General features: G+C 46.9%; 7 protein-coding genes across 7 annotated transcripts; 3 read left to right on the forward strand and 4 right to left on the reverse strand.

Annotated features, from left to right (window-relative positions):
- Positions 1-12: 12 nt before the first annotated feature.
- On the reverse strand, positions 13-2,358 carry F5147DRAFT_630866 (major facilitator superfamily domain-containing protein). The gene is made up of 10 exons (XM_041432787.1): positions 2,317-2,358; positions 2,175-2,264; positions 1,766-2,100; positions 1,685-1,720; positions 1,586-1,631; positions 1,501-1,524; positions 869-1,438; positions 573-818; positions 463-511; positions 13-409 (listed from the first exon to the last, which is right to left on the reverse strand). The coding sequence occupies exons 3-10, from the start codon at positions 1,974-1,976 to the stop codon at positions 101-103; spliced, it is 1,491 nt and encodes a 496-aa protein (XP_041296471.1). The 5' UTR covers positions 1,977-2,100; positions 2,175-2,264; positions 2,317-2,358; the 3' UTR covers positions 13-100.
- Positions 2,359-3,257: 899 nt separating this feature from the next.
- Positions 3,258-5,109, reverse strand: F5147DRAFT_770346 (major facilitator superfamily domain-containing protein; the record flags this gene model as incomplete). The annotated part of the gene is made up of 8 exons (XM_041441142.1): positions 3,258-3,569; positions 3,634-3,682; positions 3,734-3,979; positions 4,030-4,599; positions 4,648-4,671; positions 4,724-4,769; positions 4,822-4,857; positions 4,908-5,109. 8 exons carry the CDS (start codon positions 5,107-5,109, stop codon positions 3,258-3,260), a joined length of 1,485 nt encoding a protein of 494 aa, XP_041296472.1.
- Positions 5,110-6,553: 1,444 nt separating this feature from the next.
- Positions 6,554-7,722, reverse strand: F5147DRAFT_770347 (glycosyl transferase; the record flags this gene model as incomplete). Its single annotated transcript, XM_041441143.1, has 3 exons — positions 6,554-7,285; positions 7,354-7,452; positions 7,552-7,722. The coding sequence occupies 3 exons, from the start codon at positions 7,720-7,722 to the stop codon at positions 6,554-6,556; spliced, it is 1,002 nt and encodes a 333-aa protein (XP_041296473.1).
- Positions 7,723-9,724: 2,002 nt separating this feature from the next.
- F5147DRAFT_679238 (WD40-repeat-containing domain protein) lies at positions 9,725-11,534 on the forward strand. Its single transcript, XM_041436239.1, has 8 exons — positions 9,725-9,860; positions 9,924-10,066; positions 10,135-10,236; positions 10,289-10,402; positions 10,452-10,572; positions 10,632-10,881; positions 10,933-11,167; positions 11,233-11,534. Exons 1-8 carry the CDS (start codon positions 9,761-9,763, stop codon positions 11,242-11,244), a joined length of 1,077 nt encoding a protein of 358 aa, XP_041296474.1. The 5' UTR covers positions 9,725-9,760; the 3' UTR covers positions 11,245-11,534.
- Positions 11,535-12,265: 731 nt separating this feature from the next.
- F5147DRAFT_630874 (glycosyltransferase family 2 protein) lies at positions 12,266-15,986 on the forward strand. The gene is made up of 13 exons (XM_041432788.1): positions 12,266-12,391; positions 12,463-13,007; positions 13,056-13,476; positions 13,524-13,578; positions 13,627-14,159; positions 14,208-14,300; positions 14,354-14,533; positions 14,591-14,962; positions 15,017-15,100; positions 15,150-15,428; positions 15,487-15,509; positions 15,567-15,643; positions 15,702-15,986. Exons 1-13 carry the CDS (start codon positions 12,374-12,376, stop codon positions 15,758-15,760), a joined length of 2,739 nt encoding a protein of 912 aa, XP_041296475.1. The 5' UTR covers positions 12,266-12,373; the 3' UTR covers positions 15,761-15,986.
- Positions 15,987-16,071: 85 nt separating this feature from the next.
- Positions 16,072-16,557, forward strand: F5147DRAFT_679245 (uncharacterized protein). The gene has a single exon (XM_041436240.1). The coding sequence runs from the start codon at positions 16,100-16,102 to the stop codon at positions 16,538-16,540; it is 441 nt and encodes a 146-aa protein (XP_041296476.1). The 5' UTR covers positions 16,072-16,099; the 3' UTR covers positions 16,541-16,557.
- Positions 16,558-18,572: 2,015 nt separating this feature from the next.
- F5147DRAFT_679248 (uncharacterized protein) lies at positions 18,573-20,167 on the reverse strand. The gene is made up of 5 exons (XM_041436241.1): positions 19,962-20,167; positions 19,796-19,888; positions 19,292-19,718; positions 18,782-19,239; positions 18,573-18,730 (listed from the first exon to the last, which is right to left on the reverse strand). The coding sequence occupies exons 3-5, from the start codon at positions 19,704-19,706 to the stop codon at positions 18,725-18,727; spliced, it is 879 nt and encodes a 292-aa protein (XP_041296477.1). The 5' UTR covers positions 19,707-19,718; positions 19,796-19,888; positions 19,962-20,167; the 3' UTR covers positions 18,573-18,724.
- Positions 20,168-20,473: the final 306 nt, after the last annotated feature.

Genomic DNA, 20,473 nt, shown 5'->3' on the forward strand with positions numbered 1-20,473 from the left:
GCATTTGCAACTGTACGCCAGTCTCAAAAAATACTAATCCAATTGTCTATGCTAAAAATGTCCAGTGACGATAACTGCGCTCCATCCTCTACTTCGGTAGCTACGATGGATCGGACTGCAGGCTTTCACCACTTTGTATCGGTGCCTCCTTCTGCGTCTCTGGATCATGATCCACCGTTTTTCCCTCGCCACTCGGTGATTTCTCCCTCTCCAAGATAACACGTCGACGCGCCTCGAATCCCCCTTCATAGCCAAACCAACGTTTTCGAGAACAATGTGGACCGCGAAGCAATAAAACTAGAATTTCGAAGGCATGCAGCGCCAGCATCAATATCGAACACGCTCTCCATCCGTGTTGCACGAAAACTTGGGTGCCAACAGACGTGCCCATCACCTGCCCGATGAACACCTGTGACGTCTTGCTTAACAACACTCCGATTGATAGCTCACTGCGGAACTCACTGATAGAATGAGGATCGCGTTTAAGCGCGCACCAGCTGCGGGAGAGATGCTGTGGTACGATTACTGTAAGTCAACAGCAGTTTCCTTCACGGAAAAACCAAAATATTGACCTCAGGACCCGAGCGGTCATGGACACTTGCTGGGACTGGCGCCCAACATCGAGCCCGAAGCATGCGATAATGACAGCTGCAACATTAATCCCACCTGCCGCAGTCTGCACAGCTTGGGAAATCAGGAGCACGCCAGTGGCCACCAAAGTTGCATACCAAGGAACCAGCCTATCGATCAGACGTCCTGAGAAGGGTCCAACGAGCACGCCCAGCATGCCAACGAGACCAAAGAGACCAATTATGAGACTGAAAATGGTCTTAAGTTCGGGCGGTAAAAAGTCAGGATATGTGCGTACGTGGAATAGTAATAGGGTGGACCTCCAAGGAGAAAGGTGAGAGTGACCCAAAAACCGGTGAAACATGCGTTGGATGCAATATTTATAATTGCCATCTGTATCACCAGTGGCTCCGTTACTGCATACTTGGCCATCGAAAATAGGATTTGAAAGTAGGTCATGTCACGGTTTTTGGATGGATAGTCAGGAAGCATCAGGTAAGAGCCAATGAGAACGAGTAATTGGACACCAATTGACATATAGTAGACCACACGCCAGGTTGTGAAATTCGCTATGACGCCAGCCAGGACACGAGCGATCAGGATCCCCAGCATGAGACCCGAGAGTACCACAGACAGTGCAGACGCTCTGCGTTCAGGTGGAGCAAGATCTGCAGCTAGAGGCATCAAGATCTGGGGAGTGACAGTTACAACGCCGGTCAAGAAGGACAAAACCTCGAAAACCCGGAAAACATTGGTCACGGCCAAACCGATCGTGAAAGCAGTAGATGTCGCAACCAGCAGTAACACCAGTTGCCTGCGTCGAACAAGGTCACCGAGAGGGGATATCAGAACTAATCCCACTAAATACCTGAACAACAACAATTAACCGTAAACGTTCAGGTTCCATTGGAGTCCGATAAGTTTATTTACCCTGCTTGAATGAGAGTGGGGATACTTGATAACCAATCGTGCTTACTATTAGCCCAGATTCGCTGAAACGGACAAAATCACACACCGTGAAACTTCTTCATATGCTACGTCGAACGATTTTGAAAACTCGACTACGAATTTCATGATTAAAGACATGCGCAGCCGACGACTTTTCACAACACACTCAACAGCGGTTGACAATAATACAAGTTAGCGACAGCTGTTTTGCCATTAGCGTTCATTCACTGTACCAGGAAATCCGTACTGAATGTGCTAGCAAATCCAAAGGAAGCATTGAGCAAGATGCCAAAGTGAAAAGGTTCCATGGGATTGTATTGGAGCCTTTTCGGAATCGGTATAAGACCAAAGTCTTTTGTGGGCCAACTGGAGTCTTCTGTGGATGCTGCAACATTTTCGACAGCCGTTTCGGTAGACTCGCAGTGTGCCTCTAGCTTCTCAGTGCTGGAAGGAGACATTAAAGAGAATGGGTCTCAGCGACAATCACGAACAGCGTGAAGGTAGGCAACGACTCGGACGAGGACTGCGATAAGTATCAAGATACACGAGATGACGTGAAGCACCGGGAGTGATACTGCAGTGCTAAGCCATATGGGATGCACGGAAGGGTGCAAAAGTGAGTTTAGAAAATATAAAAAAACTAAGAAGGTACGCACTTGGGTGTAGGGCGAACGGCCAAGAAATTGACGCAAGAAAACAGCTACCCGTCCTTTCAAACACATGACGACCTTGGGCTTATAAACTGGCTACAATGTGCTATATAACAGATATTTCTGACTTTGATTGGTGGCGACTCACCGTACGTAAATAAGACGGAAGTCCGTCCTTGGCATTGGTAAGTATGCCAGCGGCCAGCGCTAAGCGCTTACTCTCACGGATTTAACTTGAAGCAGCGGAATGGAGACAACTGTGCCCCCTTAAGAATATTAAATGTTGCAACAAATTGTTGACCAAACCGCAGCGTCAAGACTCTACTATTACGCTTTATCAAGTACTGAATACTGAGGCCTGACTCAGGGTTCACTTCAAGTTGGAAATACTATTCTCTCAATGATGTGAGCTTCAATCGATTGCAGTAATTACTCTGCCGGTACCGTGTGACCAAATTTGGAGACTTTCATATGTTGAGCAGAAATCAGTGAGTTGACATTCCGAAACTCTTTGCGGCTAGATCTGGCGACCCCACGATTTTTCGGAAGCTCGTCCTTAGCTTAAAGTATGACCTGTTCATGTTAGTGCTTGTAAACCACAACCTGCAAGTCTTACAAAAATACGACTGCAGCCGGCCGCCGTTATAGGTGTGACAATTTGTGAATACAAACGTTTAAACCTCCGCGACTGACGCCACGCACATGCACATCCATCATCATGAGACCGTCCGTGTACTGTATGACTCATTCCGGAAGCACATGGACAGCGGGTTTCAGTGAGGGATTGTTCCGCGGGCCGTGGCTCCAACAACTTGCCATATTAAAAATCTGAAACAGCACGTTTCTGTTGCATTAGAGGAGCTGCGCACAAGCCGAGAACCAAGGGGTTGAAGACCCCCTGAGTGATAGTGATAGTACCCAATAACGAGTAAATTCCCGTCAGTAATTTGCCACGGAACAACTGTGTAAAGCCGGCGAACTGGTAGTATGCATGATCAGATCCATCAAGTGTTGTATGTTGCGGCCTCTATGTTTCTATCAGTATATAATATGTTCAGTACGAGTGTCAAGTTTTGGCTCGAGAAATTTTTAGTGGAGCTCCTCAGCACCTCCTTTGACATCCTCCTTCTCGCTGCACACCACAGCCAAGTGACCGCATCCTGTGTTCTCAGGGTCGTCGCTCGCGACTAGTTGGGACTGTTTGGACGGCAATATCTTCCATAATCCCAACCCGCCTTCATAACCAAACCAGCGATTCTTGGGACAATGGGGACCTCTAAGGATAAGCACAGAGAGCTGGAAGACAATCATGGCCATGAAAAGCGCAGAATTTGCACGCCAGCCATATCCAACAAAAACGTCAGATCCAACGGACGTCCCTGTAACTTGACCCAGAAAAACCTGCGACAGCCCAGTCCGTGTAATTATCAAGCTGATCCATAACAGAAAATGTGAATTGACGCACTGATATGATCATCAGTGCATTCAAACGTGAGCGTGCGGTCTCCGAAATGCTGGTTCATCGTCAATCAGCAAGGCAGAATGCAAAACGCATGATATTGTACCTGAACATTAGTGTAGAGAATGATACAGATTGAATTTGGCGGAACATGTCTAATCCAAAGCAAGCGACGATGACCGCGGCGATGTTTATACCTCCCGCCCCAGTTTGTACTGCTTGAAACAGCAAAAGAAACACAGTCGAAACAATAGCGGACCACCATGGAACAAGCCGATCGAGCAGACGGCCAAAGAATGGCACAATAATTATACCCAAAATTCCAACGAGGCCAAACAAGCCGATAATAATGCTGATACAACGGCATCAGCGAATGAGTGATAATAAGACAGTGTCACTTACGTGGAGTAGTTATATGGCGGTTCACCGAGTAGAAACGTGAGGGTCACCCACCAATTGGTGTAACATGCGCTGGCAGCCCAGTTTGTTAACATAATTTGACCGACGAGAGGTTCGGTGACAACATATTTCGCCATGGAACGAAATATCCCGAGGTAGGACAAATCAGGGTTCTTCACTGGGTAGTCCGGAAGTAACATGTATGCACCACCCAGGACGATACTCTGGATGCCGATGGACATACAGTACACAATTCGCCAACTCGTGAAATTGGCCACTATGCCAGCCAGTACACGTGCAATGAGAATGCCAAGCAGATAACCTGATTGAACAATTGAGATAGCTGATCCACGACGATCAGGAGGAGCGAGATCAGCGGCTAGTGGCATGAGAATCTGAGGAGCGACAGACGTCAACCCAATCAGAAACGAAATTATCTCGAACACCACGAGGTTTTTTGTAATGGCGAATCCTATTGTTAAGGAGGTTGAACACACGACCAAGAGCAACATCAACTGGCGTCGGCGAAGCATGTCACCAAGTGGTGTTATAAATAGGAGGCCAATACCAAACCTTATCCACTGTTAACAGTAGCCATTTAGAAGGACTGTAGAACCTTACCCAGCTTGAACTAAGGTTGGTATCCTGTGCGAATGTTAGATTCGCCGATCTCAGCTAGACTTTTGGCTATCCACACCTTGCCACCTCGTCATACGTGACATGGAAAGAAGCCGATAATTGAACTTTGAGGCATACGTCATGACCCAAAGAAAAGAAAATGCGAAGCTAACGTACTTAGAATTGGTTGACAATAATATAGGTTGGCAATCACTGCTCGATGTTAAACGCGCATTTGTGAATGTCCTGGTGTCATGACTTACCTAAAGTACTGCCTATGCCAAAAGATACATTGAGCAACATTCCGAAGTAGAAAGGCTTATCAGGGTCATAACGGAGTCGTCTTGGAATAGGAAGGCATCCGAAGTCTTTCGAGAATGTCATATCCGTCTGCGCTGGGACAAGCGACGACGGAGTAGGCTGAGTTGCTATTGAGCTAACAATTGTTTCAGCAGGAGAGGTCATAGCTCACGCAGCAGGGGGAACGTACCAGTAATCTGTAAGACCTGACTACTAATATATATAAATCTGCCTGTTCGAGAAAGACCATAGTGTAGATATTTGAGTAACAAAACGTGCTAATAATGCTATTATCGGGCGCGGCATGGGACCACCGAGATATCATGAACATGCATCATGGGGGACAAGAACATACAAAAAATTCATAAATGAAGGCATGATGGTGTCAGCAGACTCAGAGCAATCAACACAGCCACATGTGATGCTTATACATTACTCTTACCAGCGACCCGGCGCGCGGTACTAGCGTGAATCATTTTGTATACTTTCTATTTCACGCAATCAAAGTTATTCTCACTGCAGGTCAACGATTTTTTAAAGGACAAAAGTATAGCCGAAAAAGTGGGCTGACCTGAAACCCCAAATTACTAATGAATCGATCCGTTGATTATGAGCCCTACCACGGTTCAAGAATAAGACGGGAGGGAGGCTCAACATATTTGAGACTTGAGTTAAGAACACTCAACTTCGTGCCACCTATATAGTATGATTTTATTCAGGCCAGCTTAATCTGCTTGGATCAGAAATACGTCAGATAAGCGGGGACAATCGAGTAGCTTCGTACAGGAGCTGCAGCATTGTAGTCCAATGGCCGTATAACGAATAGCATGCCAGTTAATGAAGTTACGGATTATTTCTGAAGCAACACGTGGCAGAAAATGCCCAACGTGATGCTCAATCATATTACTGAGACCGTTGTTGTGCTATTCTCAGCGGGGCAGAATAGGCTGTGGAGTGGAGGAGAATTTGAATCATGATGATTAATTCACTCAGACTAATATCATTGACGAATGTGAGCTGCCGACGTTGAAATGAAACCAACGCAATATGATCATACCTCAAGGCGGCCCGAAAAAGTTGAGCAAACACAAAGCGCTCCAAATAGAATCACTGAAAATTTTCAACGCAGTATATAATTAAGTGGCAGCCAATGCAGACAGCAATGAACACACTTTTGACGATGTGTCGAGATAATTTGACCGTGACTCTGACTTTGACCCAAAAGAACTGTGATAGTGAAAATGTATAAACGTCATGTTCGAACAAAGAAATCCCGCTGGCCCTTCACAGGCGTAGAACTTACCTAAGAGAGTTCGGACCGTTTCATACGCGCCCAGTGTGCAACCACGACGGATTATAGTCCGACCAAAGATAAGCATCTCATCACGAGGTGTCCCAAGTAGCTCCGATTAGTACGATGACAAGCTTGTATGGTGAGTGTATGCTCGAGTGCTCACCCCGCGATTCATGGTCTCATGGTCTATGTGATATACATACACGTGAAAGCATATGACCACATAGCAGGAAAAACTGAACACCAATGACACGAATGTTGATGAATGAAGAACTCGAGGCATGAGTAAGCAGGCGGGTATCTTGATTATCGCATCTAGATTTCCTTTTTTTCGACTTCGTTGGTCTCCTTCACTGACTCCCTACTAGCATTTCGAAACACTACAAATGCATCCCATGCGCTCCCCGAAGTTATGCTATTCATCGCTAGCGCAACCCCTTCTTTGAAGTCTGAAGCTAAACCTGCAACAACCAGAAGCGCCGATGCATTCAACAAGACGAAGTGCAGAACAGGCGTCAATGACTCTGGTATGTCATTACCCGAGTTGAGGAGCGCTTTGAATGTCTCTGCATTCTCTGTTGGCGTTCCGCCAGCTACGGATGTAAGTGGATGGGTGCTCAATCCAAAAAGATCTGGGTGCAATGTGGTTTCGGTAATTTTGCCATCCACTAATTGCCACGCGTATGTGTTGCCTGCACAGCTGATCTCATCAAGTCCTTCGGCTCCACATACCACGAGAGCGCGTTCGACGCCACCCTCATGTAGGGACTGAACGAAGGTAGGACCAAGCTCGCGCTCAGCCACACCCAGTACCATGCCTCGTGGACGTGCAGGGTTTATAAGGGGTCCAAGGACATTGAAGAGCGTTCTGAACGGTAAGGACTTGCGGTATGGTGCAATCATAGCGAGCGCAGGATGGTAATGAGGCGCCAGGATGAAGGTGAACGGCATCTTAGATATGGGAAAGGAAGTGCCTTGTGAAGGGGCAGTGAATAAACAGTCGAGGGATTGTAGAAGATCTGCTGAACCAGATGAAGATGTGGAAGCCTTGCTTCCAGTGCTTGTTGTTTGACTCGTCAGCCTAAGTTACCGTAGCAGATGCAAAATGATCCTACCTTGATTACTCGAGCACCTGCGCCTGCAGCAACGACGGCTGCTGTGGTACTAACGTTAAACGTGTTGTGACCATCTCCTCCAGTTCCAACGATAGTCGACTATAAAATCTGTGTCTCTATCCTCGATGGCTGCCTTGTAACGCGCGCGCCCTTAGGACTTCAGCAGCAGCTGCGAAGTAATTCTGGGCGTCCTTCCACTCTTCCTATATGGAGGGCAGCAAGGAATGCACCTGTTTGTGCGGGAAGGGCAGCATCGGGGGTGAAAAGGTGATGAAGTGAGAGTTCAAGGTCTTCCGGAGTGAAATACTCGGGAGTCTTGACAAGTTTTCCTAGCAGGATTTTGAAGGAATCGGGAGTACATTCAGCCATGAGTATAGCTAGTATCAAGAAGATTTCAAGGTATTTGAGATGAGCAGCATCTCAGGCTTTTGTGCGATTTTTGTTACAGGTGATACGCTCAGCGCTGGTTGCTATTTTGAAAGAAGCTATGTCTTGGTCGTGACTCGTGACACGATTGTGACGCGCTCATTTGCAGCTGGGCCACCAACGGATAGTCTATTTCAACGATTAAGTTACATTTCCAGCGTCCGGATACGACGACCCAGGGCATCGTCAGTTCCGAGAGGTAAAAGTTTGGGCGGACCCAATCTCGGACACACACTTACTCAAACACGATCGGGAGCGGTGTAGAGTTGGACCTTACTATGATCCAAAGTGTTCGCAAATGGGCCTACTGGAAGAATCAGGTTGCGGTGCAGCTGAGATCATACAATTTTTGGTGGAGCCTAACCGGTGAGGATGCACCGATTCACTCAGGCTTGTTTTGAGGTTGAGCCTCCTACTCATATGATATCCCACACAAATGTCAGCTAGGATCGACCGATCCCACCTCTTCGGCGGTCGCTGCGCTTAACGACATGGCCGACATGACTGTGTTACCACATTAACGTGTAATTCGTAGTGGCAAATGTTTCAGATGAAGCTCTCCTTCTCATAGCCTTATTCCAATATCTTCAATCGTCGCCAGGTACGGCGAGGATGCCTACAAGGGCGGAAGCCGGTTTGCACCTCAATATTGCCCTGTACGTACTATCAATGTCGGGCTTGATGATTCTTGGCAACCGAATATGTCATGGTCACGAAGCAACGCGAACTGATCGATTTTGACCGGGCTGAACGCGGTGGTGAGGTAACAATCCATCTCTCCTAGTATTGACTGGGCGGAGGGAGTGCGAATATTCTGAAACAGCATGTTATAACATGTACTAGTCCCAAACACTACTCTAAAGCAACGAATCCGCATATGTATCACTATCGAAGCCCAGGGTGTTCTCTACAACAATTTCCACCAAACCGTTTCACGGTAGTTGTTATAAATACTCTTCTTTCCAACTTTTCAACTAACCCCGACCCAATCTTCCTCCTCCAGAGCAGTTCGATGATGTCTTCATCGCTTCTGGAACAGAGTTTGACAGCACCAAGGTTGTCATGAAATGGCCGGTAACCCTTATGCACGATTAGACACCAGTGATCTACCTTTAACGCAGGACAAGGATACCTATACTAAACCCCATTAAAGCGTCATGCAATTTAGTCAAACAGGCACTTGTACCAGATGTGACCTTCTTCTCTCATGAAGAAACCCCCATGGTCAACGTATGTGCGATCATATCATAATAAAGAAGGCACGACTATCTCCGGACCGAGGCATGTATCAAGTGTTGTGATCTCATCATCATGATCATAGGGCGAAACGCAGCGGCGTAGGGTATGTTTCACATACTTCCACTTATCCTCAGAACCGAGAAACTGGTGTGTCTACCTGGCAAATAAATCTTAACCTAATCCCCTTCAAATGACTCCGGATACCGCAATGAGACGTACAAAATTACGCTATAAAATCCAACCCCTTCTGAGGTAGTGGCGCCTAGGAACTTATCTTTGGACTGATCAAATATTGGGACTCGACAAGCATACCATGAACTTTTCTCTGAGGACGCCATCCATTTGAGATGGAAATCAGCATTCGACTTATTCAAGCGTAAAAAGGCAGGGGGTGCACCCTTTATGCCTGTAGGGTAACAAATAAATACTACTATGAAGTCAGCATATTTGCAATCAGGACCGACCTACGACTTAAGCCTTGTCATCGTCGCAAACTAGTTCCTTCAGGCCATTGATTGACCTTTGGAGCTCCTAGAGTGGCGCTCGTGGTCGTCATATATGAAGTGTTTGACTCAGTGATTGATCGTTTATTCTAATTGCTCTGAAGTTGCTGGACGAAGTGAGGGGCGGGCGGGCGGGCGGGCGGGCCGCCGTTACCGGCAAGTTGCCATCATGCGTGGGCGAGACTTTTGACCCAATGCGGATGGCTTGAACTTGAACTTTGTTGAAGCTCGCGCTCATCATGAAGGAGACACCATACACTTACCGACAAACACTGAAAACACCCGCACCGATCTCATGTCTGGCTGAAGGATCATTGGGTCATTTCTTTGCAGGCTCAGGTACGAGCCTCCATCAAATCCCATGCTGATGGATCATGGAGATTTATTCTATACATACTACAGATGACGGATCCGTTCGCGTATATAATCAAGAGACTTTGAAGGTTGTGAAGGCTATCAGAGGTTTGGGAGAAGTATCGTCTGTTGTATGCATGGCACACAGTTCAGGTGGCCTCGGGGATATCTGGGTCGCATCCAATCGTCACGTACGTCCTGACAAGTCCAGAATGGAGATACTGCATGTGTCTGACAAACCTGTTTTCAAATTATACAGGCTCTCCTTTTTACTATGGACACGGAAAAGATGATTCTAGCGAAGGCTGACGCGACCTTGACGTTGGAACTTGGTGCCGAAAATGACGACGTCCTGAACGAGGTAGAGGGCGCAACATCATTCTTCATATTTCCGACTGATCATGACCAGCCAGCTCTCGCTCAACCAAAAAAACAGTCAACTGGCATTTTGTCTCGACTCTGGTGCAGTCGGCGTCGTTGATCTTTCTACGAAACAAGTAACACGCATGAAAACAAGTCATGACAATGTTTGTATCTTTCGTGTTCCAGGTGCATGCCTTGCTCATAGTGATGCAGATCTGTGGAACGGTGAAGTTCATTCCCGATCGTCCGAGTGAACTTGTCAGCGGTGGATACGACTCTAGGCTGCTGCATCACGACTTTCACCAAAAGACCATATTATCGCGATTCGATTTAGGTAGTTTGACTTTTTGGTCGATTTGGCTGTCACTCAGTTTTCAATATTTCGCATGTCAGGGATGTCTCCTCTGTCCGAGTCTTCAGGTGTCTCAATGTCCCCGCCATTCATATTGTCATCTGCCATGTCACCATCTGGCATCTTGGCTGCGGGAACCGCCGACGGACGGGTATGGATTGGCACCGGCGGAGAGAAAATGACAGGAGTCTCATCTGGTGCATCTGTCAAAAAGAAACGGCGAAAGTGGGAAGGATTGAAGCAAGATGGAGCCTTCACGGCAGATGTCGGGCATGGCCCTATCACTGCTCTGTATGTGTTTATTATTGCTGTACTGCGATATCCGAACTGAGACACCAGCAGGACATTTTTGGGGCCTCGCACACTTTTCACATCCACATTAATGGGAAAAGTCACCCTCCACGAAATTGGTAACCCAACTGCAGATGGAAAGTTGGACATGTCTCCAAAGTGGACGAAGGCAACGACCGATGTGAACAAGGTTAATGCGATCATTGCTACGAAGGACTTGATCATCATCGGGGGATTGAGTGAGACGGGAGGAGGCATAACAGAGGTTTGGGAGAAGTCGGGTGATGTATGAATGCTTTACTTATTGTAGACTCACTGGCGACTCACTATCATCTGTGTGTTACTATGCAGGTACCACTGTAGCGCTGTCAGACTCCACTGTCCAGTGCTAGCACCAGGAACTAACGGGCACTTCCCGCACCTGATTGCCGCATGCGGCTGTGGCGCTTACTAGTCTACTGAACGCATCACAAGACACGATGACGAAGAATCATTCGATTAATGGGTCCCCGACCGAGCATGCCCGATTGTCTCGTGCTGTCAACCTGTGCTTTAACCTTTTTAAAGTAGCGAGTCAATATGGAAGACAAACAATAAGGATCCACTACCTCACGATCAGCACGACAGAAAAGCACCTGCCAAGGGAGGAAGACTATCTCCTTGATCCTTCGTATTTTGGAAGTTGGAGCCAATAAATCTCCTGTGGTTTGCCATTTCTAGAGAAACCTAATCTCTATGAGCTTCATGCAGCTAAGTTATCCCTGCAATCCTGCACGCTGAGAACAGTACCGTTTCATCTAGAGAAACCTTGAACGTTTAAGGATATACAAGGGTGCCAATCCCTAAGAGGTGAAATCGTCTGAGAGACGGGCGACTAATCCAGCTATTTGTTCGTAAATATGAGAGTGGGCTTGGAAGAGCTTTGTCCAAGCAACGAGTTTCCGCTGTGATGGAAGTAAATCGAATTTTAATTTAACGATGTCGTACGGGATTCTTAAATGCACATCGAGAAGCAATGAAATCTTGAACCTAGAAGTCACAACTTGTCGATCGAGGAGTGCCACACTTGTGATTCGTCCCTGCAATACATCATTTTAAAGTCTCTAGCACAGTATCTCTTCGACTTTGAGATATAAGTTAATTTTACATAGAAAAGACACTGGCCGATTTGAACCAGTACATCAATACATGAGCTAATAGTTAGTTATTTTTAGGGCTCACTCCCTTTGTGCTAGTTTTTCTGAAAGAACTTCGGATGAGAGTTCTGCTGCTAGAGAATAATTAGGAGCCCGAAGGCTGAAGCGCTGACTTGGAAGCTGCGCATTGCGCAAGTCACTGCGCTTGGCAGGGCCTGTGAATTGAAAGCACTGCCACAACTTCTGACAGCCCTTGCACAGTACTTAGAACTTAAGTTATAGTCTAGACTACTTGCTAACCTTCTTCACGTTCTTTCATTTGCTTGCTCATATAGGAGACAGCTTGCACACACGCGATGTCACGGTACAACGAGGTGGGTCTATTTATTGCCATTGTCGTCGTTCAAAGCGCCTAACAAAATTGGTCTATCACGATGATAAACAGGCTGACGAGGCACAGCGAAGACACTACAATGACGGATACAGCGCTCAGCCGTCTCAGACACCTAATCCTTATGAAGAACAACTACATGACCCGTATGACCCAAATCGCTACAATCCCCAATTTGAACACCGACCCTACGATCCGAACCAGCAATATCACCTCCCGGACCCATTCCTTACCCCGCAAGTTCAATCGACCCCATTTCCTCCTTCCCAATCACAAGATCTGTATCAACAACAGCAACAACATCCGCCGCAGCCACCAATAGATTACCTTACACCACATGTCCACTATAGCCCATTCGACAACGCACCGCCCGCTCCACGTCCGCAGTCGCAGTTTGGTATGGATTATGAGATGGTAGAGCGTGAGGACAATGATCTGGGCGATATGCCACTGCTGCAACACAATGGTCCCTATCCAGCAGCACAAATGCCTGGAGGCTACCAGGTGGCCATTTCTGATGATCGCTCAGAAACTAACATTCGCTACGGACACATACCACAGCGCGTGCCCCGACGGTACAAGACTATCAAGAAGGTAGAGTGAGTGTTCCTTGTTGAATCTTATTTTCTCTCCCTCATAATACACAGACTCTTCCACGGTAACTTCGTGCTCGACTCCGCAGTGCCAACAAAACTGCTGGATATGTGCGCGATTCGTAATGAACGCGAGTTCACCCACATGCGTTACTCTGCAGCCACATGCGACCCCAACGACTTTAAGGACTCTGGGTTCACCCTTCGCCAGGTGCACTATGACCCTCCACGGAGGACGGAGCTTTTCATTGTCATGACGATGTACAATGAAGATGAGGAGCTATTCTGTCGTTCAATGCATGGTGTCATTAAAAATATCGCTCATTTGTGCAAACGAGATAGGAGCAAAACATGGGGGAAAGAGGGTTGGAAAAAGGTTGTGGTCTGTATTGTTAGTGATGGGCGGTCGAAGATCAATTCCCGGACGCTGAGTGTCATTGCTGCCATGGGTGCATATCAAGACGGCATTGCAAAGGTATGTTTCAGTTTTGGCAAATGGTCATCAAATTAATGATAGAAAAGAATATCGTCAATGGAAAACCTGTCGCAGCACACATATACGAGTATACCACGCAAAGTTTGTCTCACCATCATTTGTCTGTATCTAATCTTAACGTGATTACAGTATCGGTCTCTCCTTCAATGAAAATCGAAGGCGCCGAGAAAGGTGTTGTCCCCGTACAGATCATCTTCTGCCTTAAGGAGAAGAACCAAAAGAAGATCAACTCCCATCGCTGGTTCTTCAACGCCTTTGGTCCAATATTGGAGCCCAATGTGTGCGTTCTCCTTGACGTTGGTACTATGCCTGGCCCCACTTCGATCTACCACCTGTGGAAAGCCTTCGATATTAATTCGAATGTTGGCGGTGCATGCGGCGAAATCGTCGCTCTGAAGGGCAAGTACGGACAATATCTTCTCAACCCACTCGTCGCAGCGCAGAATTTCGAATATAAAATGTCGAATATTTTGGATAAGCCGTTAGAGAGTGTGTTCGGGTATATCACCGTGCTGCCTGGCGCATTTAGTGCATATAGGTATATTGCCCTGCAGAATGACCAGCTTGGGCAGGGCCCGCTGCAGAAGTACTTTTTGGGTGAGAAGATGCATGGTGCAGGTGCCGATATCTTCACAGCGAACATGTATCTTGCCGAGGATCGGGTGGGTGCTGAGTGGAATATGATGATGTCTCGACTGACACCTGTTCAGATATTATGCTGGGAGCTTGTCTCAAAGCGCGGGGGATCGTGGATTCTGCACTATGTCAAGTCTGCATACGCCGTGACTGATGTTCCCGACCAGGTCGATCCAAAAGTTCAAGTCATAGTGTAAAGCACGCTGACCCTTTTCAACAGGTCCCCGAATTAATTTCCCAAAGACGTCGCTGGCTTAATGGCTCTTTCTTTGCCGCCATACACTCTACCGTTCATTTCCACTACTTGTATCGCTCCTCGCATTCGTTCATGCGCAAGTTCTGGATCCACATCGAGATGTTTTATCAACTGTACAACCTCATATTTGCCTGGTTTTCCCTCGTAAGCTTCCTTCTCTACCATTCTCTACACCATCGTCATGACCTTCATGCACATTAGGGTAACTACTATATCGCCTTCATCATTCTCACCCAAGCGCTCGAGTCCTACGTTCCTCAAATCCGCATCCTTAACATCATCCTCAACTACTTCTATCTCGGATTGCTCATCATGTGCTTCCTCCTCTCGCTCGGCAATCGGCCGCAAGGTTCAAAATGGGGCTACACCCTCGCTTTCATCGGGTTTGCCATAATCACGATTGATATGACTGTCTCAGCGTTATTGCTCGCTTACAAGGCCATTGAAGGCGTCGCGCAAAGTGAAGGACGAGCGATACAGGCTAGCGATCTATTGTCGAATTCGATCTTTAGAGATGTCGTGGTCTCATTGGCGGCCACGCTGGGGCTGTATTTCGTGGCCTCATTGATCTTCGTGAGTCATTCTGTGCTCTATATCTTCCTTGTTATTTATTGATGATTGTCAAAGTTTGAGCCATGGCATATGATTACGTCTTTCATCCAGTATCTCCTCATGGCGCCGTCGTATATTGCGGTCTTGAACGTCTACGCAGTACGTCCCTTTTCTTCAACACAGCTCCCAGTCGTTCACAAAGTCTCAGTTTGCCAACGTCCATGATGTCTCATGGGGAACGAAGGGTGACAACAAGGTTTCCACTGATCTCGGTGTCGTCAGCGCGGGCAAGGGGGACAACAAGAATGAAGTCGAGGTAGCGGTACCCACGGCTGAGACTGACATCAATGCAGCATATGAAGATGCTATCCATGTTCTGTCCTCGAAACCACCCAAGGAGGATTCCAAGCCTGATCCGGCAACGCAGCAAGAAGATTATTATAAAACGTTCCGGACGAACGTATTACTGGTTTGGACTTTGAGTAACGTGAGTAACTAATTAGGTTCGTATTAGAGACACTTTTATTGACGTGGTGGGTTTGCAGGCTCTTCTGGCTGCTGCTATAATGTGAGTATTTTGAAAGGTTGCAGATGTTGCTGCTCGCTAACACTTTCTAAATGGCAGAACCACGAGTGGCACTGGAAGTGCGGGTGTGACCGGATACATGACGTTCATCCTCTTCTCAGTTGCTGGACTTGCATGTAAGGAGAAGCTTCTAACGCCACACCATCACTAGTGCTGATAATTTCCGTTCTTTAGTCGTTCGTTTCATCGGCTCGACGACGTACATGCTCGTGCGCTTGTTTGCAGGGGAGTAATGATTTCTCGAAGCCCAGTATGACACGATATGATATGGACTTGCATGAAGACAATTATATGTCTCGTTGATATTAAATATTGTTGTTTTGTATCTATGTCTTGTCCTAGTAGGAATATTCCGAGGATATTACTGTTCATTTCCGAGACTAAATCCGGTTTCCGAAAACAGAGCTAATATTGTTCCTTGCCTTCTCTCCATTGACAATATGTACTTCTCAATTGCAGAGTTCTTGTCAAGTATGTTCGCCATCACATCACTCATGTCGACTTTGTCTTGACAAAGCTCCAATCGTATCGTCACCGTCCTACAATTCTTTTGGTACGACAACTCAAGAAATATGATAGTAATGTGGACGTCCTTGAAGTTGTTTTCCATAACATCCACCGTTGTTCTTCTTGCACTCATCCTCCGGACCTCCGAGTCAATTCATGCCCGTGTCTCCAGTCCTATCCTCACAAGAAACTCCTCCACGGCACTGTCGCTGAAGCGGGACGTACCAGATGTGCTGCTGCCGTCCATGACGAGCGTCTCGTTAGTAGAGTCTGTTAGACCACGTCCCACCATTGGCGTAGTACCACACAGTTTTCTCGATGTCCGTGAAACCAGGGTCACGGGCGGTGGTGTTGATGGCGTCGACTGCGGCAGTGTAAGTCAAACGTTGACTGGCAGATTCGTGCAATGCTTTTCGCCACCCCAATTGCAAGTAAGCTGGAGAAATGGTGCACAGTGCAGACACTCTACACGACGAGCGCTGCTCGGCATTTCCACATTTACATAGAGCAAGTCCCCCGGATGTTGCTCACCGGGTTTGATGCCAAGTGTTGTAGTCTCATGATTACAGCCCGAGCGCGGGCCCAGGGTATGTTTAACTTTGAAACAGTTCCGTTCAAACCAATCGACTTCGTGATGGCGGCAAGGTGGAAGTTGCAGGTTCGGCTCTGCTTGCGAATGTGATAGTTTGAGCTCACAGCAATGTTAATTCCCCTACAGGCATTGGCGTTGGCCCCGTGCTTTTTGACTGTTGAATGAGCCGATTGCTGATTTCCATCTCAAGTGGATGGAGGTTGATTCTATACGTTTTTTCACGCCCCAAATCGCTTTCACGATACATGTTACGTTACAGTCGGCACGATGCAGCAGGCTTACGTTCTGTACCTGCCCAAAATGAACAAATCAGTTACCCACATTCAACTCAACTTCGAAGGTGTGTTCGTGAAAGTTCGCGTCTTCAAGATGTTATTAAAAAATAATTTATCCAGAAACCCTGGGTCCGCGGCTGAAAAAAAGTTTACTCGGTTGTAAAACCAGGAAGCCGTTGAACGAGAGTTTGAAGTTTGACGTAGGTATCGAAGGGAACCATACAACAAGTGATTCACTGTAACAGCAATGAAAGCTGACTCCGGTGCAGATACTGGAACAGGTTCAAGTATCCCGCGCACGTTTATAGGTCGACTGTGAGGATGGTGGACAACGCTTTTTTCTTGGAACCGCAGGATTGAGGCATACTACGTTTGTGGTGAAACCATAGGGGAATGTGAGTCGAATTTTACTGATATCCATTAGAATTTCATGGCCATTTTTGCGTCAGATACTGAGTATGCATCTCTTCCAACTCTAACCCGTCCATGCACATGTATCAGTCAAAGATCGAACAGATCGTAATGCGTTCTCAGTTTCAAATCTAGACCGCGATAACGGATGAGCGAATGCAGCGTTCGAGGCCATGCGATAGTACCTAGTTGGGGTTCTTTTCCGCTTGTCGTCCGGAGAAATTAGACGGATGGCCTGTCCCGTACTATAATGCAAGCACGTACAAGGTCAGATTCAAACTCGATTGGTGAGAATACATTCACAGCTTCTCTTCCTGTCCCACAGTGGATGACTTCCCATAGGCAAAAATAATGTAAGATATAATATAATTTCACGCTTTAGGCACTGGGCCTTGTGTCTCAGCATCAATGTACAACGGACAACTGGCGTCCAATGCGAAAGTCCCCTCAAGAAATTTTCACTCCCCAACACTACCTTCCGTGTTTGTGCTACATGAGGTACTCGTCCGTGGATTTAACAGGAGCTGTGCATGGCAAAGGAATAGCCAGCGTGTTGACTCGTTTTGTCGGTCGAGTTAGCTCGGTGCCCATCAGTACAGCAACTGCAACAATGAGTGCAGGTTTTTCTTTGTCGATTACTTTCATCTCTGTCTCATTGTGCAGTGTTTGATACTGATATGATATCCTCCCGTTGATCTACGGGTTGGTTTTCGTAATTCGACGATTGTCTTTCAAATTCCGGTATATATCAGTCGGACTCATAGTCCACATTATTTTTGGCACTCACCTGTCTAATATGGATAGCGAAGTTGATCAGATAAATGGTAGAAGCTGCCAGTGGGCGCTAGCGCTCATCCATAGTCGACATGGGGCTTCTAACAGCGATAAGAATGCATTAGTACGTAGTTGTTTGAAAGTCATTTCACCGATATCATTACGGTGGTTTATCTCTCCGCGCTCGAGACAGATACGTACAACTTCGCCGATGCGGCAGGGCTTCAAGGCTCGAAGCTCTAGGATTATAATCTTCGCCGATGGCAGGGCTTCAAGGCTCAAGGTTCGAATAGGATCATAATATTACTCCTGTAGAGTTACGTGAGTGAAGGACTTCCTTGGACCCACAGTACCCAGTCACTATCTAGCCGTGCCGGGGGACTCCAAATGTCTGGAATAACAAGCACACACAGTGTACAAAATAACATCGCGTCCCAACACGTTTTTCTAAGTTCTCAGCGCTCTCAGACGGGCGAGTGCCATTGGTGGGATCTACAGGGCAGAAACTCAGTTTGACTGCATGCAACAATACCGGAGGACTCTATATATAGAATGTCAGCATACACGCAGTAAGTAATATCACATGAACATAAATTAGAAAAAAAAAGTAATATCGCTGTTATATGCGTGCTACTTTCCTATATCTGATGGACATGTGAGCAGCAGACCTTCTCATTGAACTATAGCTTACTCACATAATTACGGATGTCATTTGGGAAGCTTGAGAATGACGACTGTGTCATCATCTCTTCGGATTTAGCAGCAGACGAGTCATGGTTATCGATCATGGAGTTAATGGGGGAAAAGTCCCCTAGGCTGACGTCTGGTATGCATTGTTTATACAGTTGGCTTTGCATGTTGTCTTCATGCAACTGGGGGCTGTCTTGACTCAAGGGCATCCGATGGCGATTGCACGGACAGTTGGGCTCGAGTGAATCGGGATGAGCACAATTAACGTTCGCGATGAAAGGCGAATTAGCATGATACGCGGTGTATGGTGTCATGGAAGATGGGGGCGTGCACGCATGGACTGAGTACCGGAAGTGGTATTGAGCAGAGAAGATAAGAACAGGGCGCGGACGACCCGAGGACCTTCCAAGGGGTGCTGGATCTCGACGGTACACATCCTGAATGATGGTGTACATAGTGGGATCTTGGGGGACTAATCATACATCCGTAGCACGTCAAGGTTGGAAAGTACGGACCTGGAGATCTGCACAAGATTTCCCAGAACTTGGGAACTAGGGTTGTGCTGTAGAGCAATGGACCGTCACCAGGCGGGATTATAGAACCGGCAAAATATGGTCCAATGCATTCGAGCTTCGTGTCCTCGCTGTGTATTGGCGCACCATCCAATACAATTATATAGGATGACTTGGCAAAGACGACAGAGGGCGAGACGAAGGTTACTGTGGGATCAATATCCCTTATGCGACGCGGCATGTTCATGGAAGGGTGAAGCGTAGTGACAACTTGGGGCGACTTTGATAGAGAAGATGGCGGTGTATGTAAACATGAGGATGAGCTCGAGCTGCTCGACCATGAGCTGGACTCCGGCCAAATGTCGATGTAGACTGGAGTACGTGTGTTGGGAAGCGGATTGCGTTTAGATGATGGCATGGCTTGGTTATGCTTCTTGTGAAGAGGATTTATGAACAAGTGAGCTGACGAGCTGTATTATAAACAAGTACACAGATATTTATCCCCACCTTTAAGAAACATGGTGATGAAGAGAAAACCTCCACGACGGCTTCCCTCTGCGAAAGATAACATGCGCGTGATAGACTCAATTACTTCCTCAGCTAAATGATGTGTTTCAATCCACGCACAAACGGCATCCGTCGGACTCGGAGAAGATAATATGATCACACTCACATTTGGTTGTGTCCCTGAGTTGCTGCAGACAACCAACTCTTCTCTTTGATGATCTGTGCTTGGCTGCCTGGCAGAAAATGCACTCACATTGAAACAAATTCTTAAACCCTGGTGTTAATCTACTCGAGCTGGGGACAAGAGCCTGCATGACAACCTAGTGGTAGAAGTTTCGACTCGGTTATTTCGGTCTTGTACGTATATCGTCTAACTCGCAATCTATTTCAAATTGCTAGAAGAATGTGTCTGTGTTATGCGAAGTTCAAAATATCCTACTAGATACGGACCTCATCTTCAAACAAGGTTGCCGTGGTGTTGTCTAAGTATTGAGCCGGTCGATTTCCCTCATTCCTGTCCTCTGGAAGTTTTCTTGAATCTGGATAAAACCGCTGTCACTTGTGGCAGCGTCTGTACACCTGAGTTGCCCGAAACCATAGCTGTTGTGGTGGCTAGGGTGACCCACTGGGTCGGTTGCTTACTCAGCCATAGTCCCATTAGATTGATGCAAAAATGCA

This window comes from Suillus discolor (genome assembly GCF_016758755.1).
Source record: "Suillus discolor strain FC423 chromosome Unknown F5147scaffold_10, whole genome shotgun sequence".
NCBI lineage: Eukaryota > Fungi > Basidiomycota > Agaricomycetes > Boletales > Suillaceae > Suillus > Suillus discolor.

What these genes read in the sequence shown, in the direction of transcription:
- F5147DRAFT_630866 (XM_041432787.1), bottom strand. Translation starts at nt 1,976, where the DNA reads ATGTCTCCTTCCAGCACTGAGAAGCTAGAGGCACACTGCGAGTCTACC. An exon ending in TTATTGTCAACCGCTGTTGA is followed by an intron (nt 1,632 to 1,684) that starts GTGTGTTGTGAA and finishes TGAAATTCGTAG; the next exon opens with TCGAGTTTTCAAAATCGTTC. An exon ending in ATGACCGCTCGGGTCCTGAG is followed by an intron (nt 512 to 572) that starts GTCAATATTTTG and finishes ATCGTACCACAG; the next exon opens with CATCTCTCCCGCAGCTGGTG.
- F5147DRAFT_679238 (XM_041436239.1), top strand. Translation starts at nt 9,761, where the DNA reads ATGAAGGAGACACCATACACTTACCGACAAACACTGAAAACACCCGCA. An exon ending in ATGACGACGTCCTGAACGAG is followed by an intron (nt 10,237 to 10,288) that starts GTAGAGGGCGCA and finishes ATGACCAGCCAG; the next exon opens with CTCTCGCTCAACCAAAAAAA. An exon ending in TGAAAACAAGTCATGACAAT is followed by an intron (nt 10,403 to 10,451) that starts GTTTGTATCTTT and finishes ATAGTGATGCAG; the next exon opens with ATCTGTGGAACGGTGAAGTT.
- F5147DRAFT_630874 (XM_041432788.1), top strand. An exon ending in AAGACTATCAAGAAGGTAGA is followed by an intron (nt 13,008 to 13,055) that starts GTGAGTGTTCCT and finishes CATAATACACAG; the next exon opens with ACTCTTCCACGGTAACTTCG. An exon ending in TGACTGATGTTCCCGACCAG is followed by an intron (nt 14,301 to 14,353) that starts GTCGATCCAAAA and finishes CCTTTTCAACAG; the next exon opens with GTCCCCGAATTAATTTCCCA.
- F5147DRAFT_679245 (XM_041436240.1), top strand. Translation starts at nt 16,100, where the DNA reads ATGATAGTAATGTGGACGTCCTTGAAGTTGTTTTCCATAACATCCACC.
- F5147DRAFT_679248 (XM_041436241.1), bottom strand. Translation starts at nt 19,706, where the DNA reads ATGCCATCATCTAAACGCAATCCGCTTCCCAACACACGTACTCCAGTC. An exon ending in AATCTTGTGCAGATCTCCAG is followed by an intron (nt 19,240 to 19,291) that starts GTCCGTACTTTC and finishes TAGTCCCCCAAG; the next exon opens with ATCCCACTATGTACACCATC.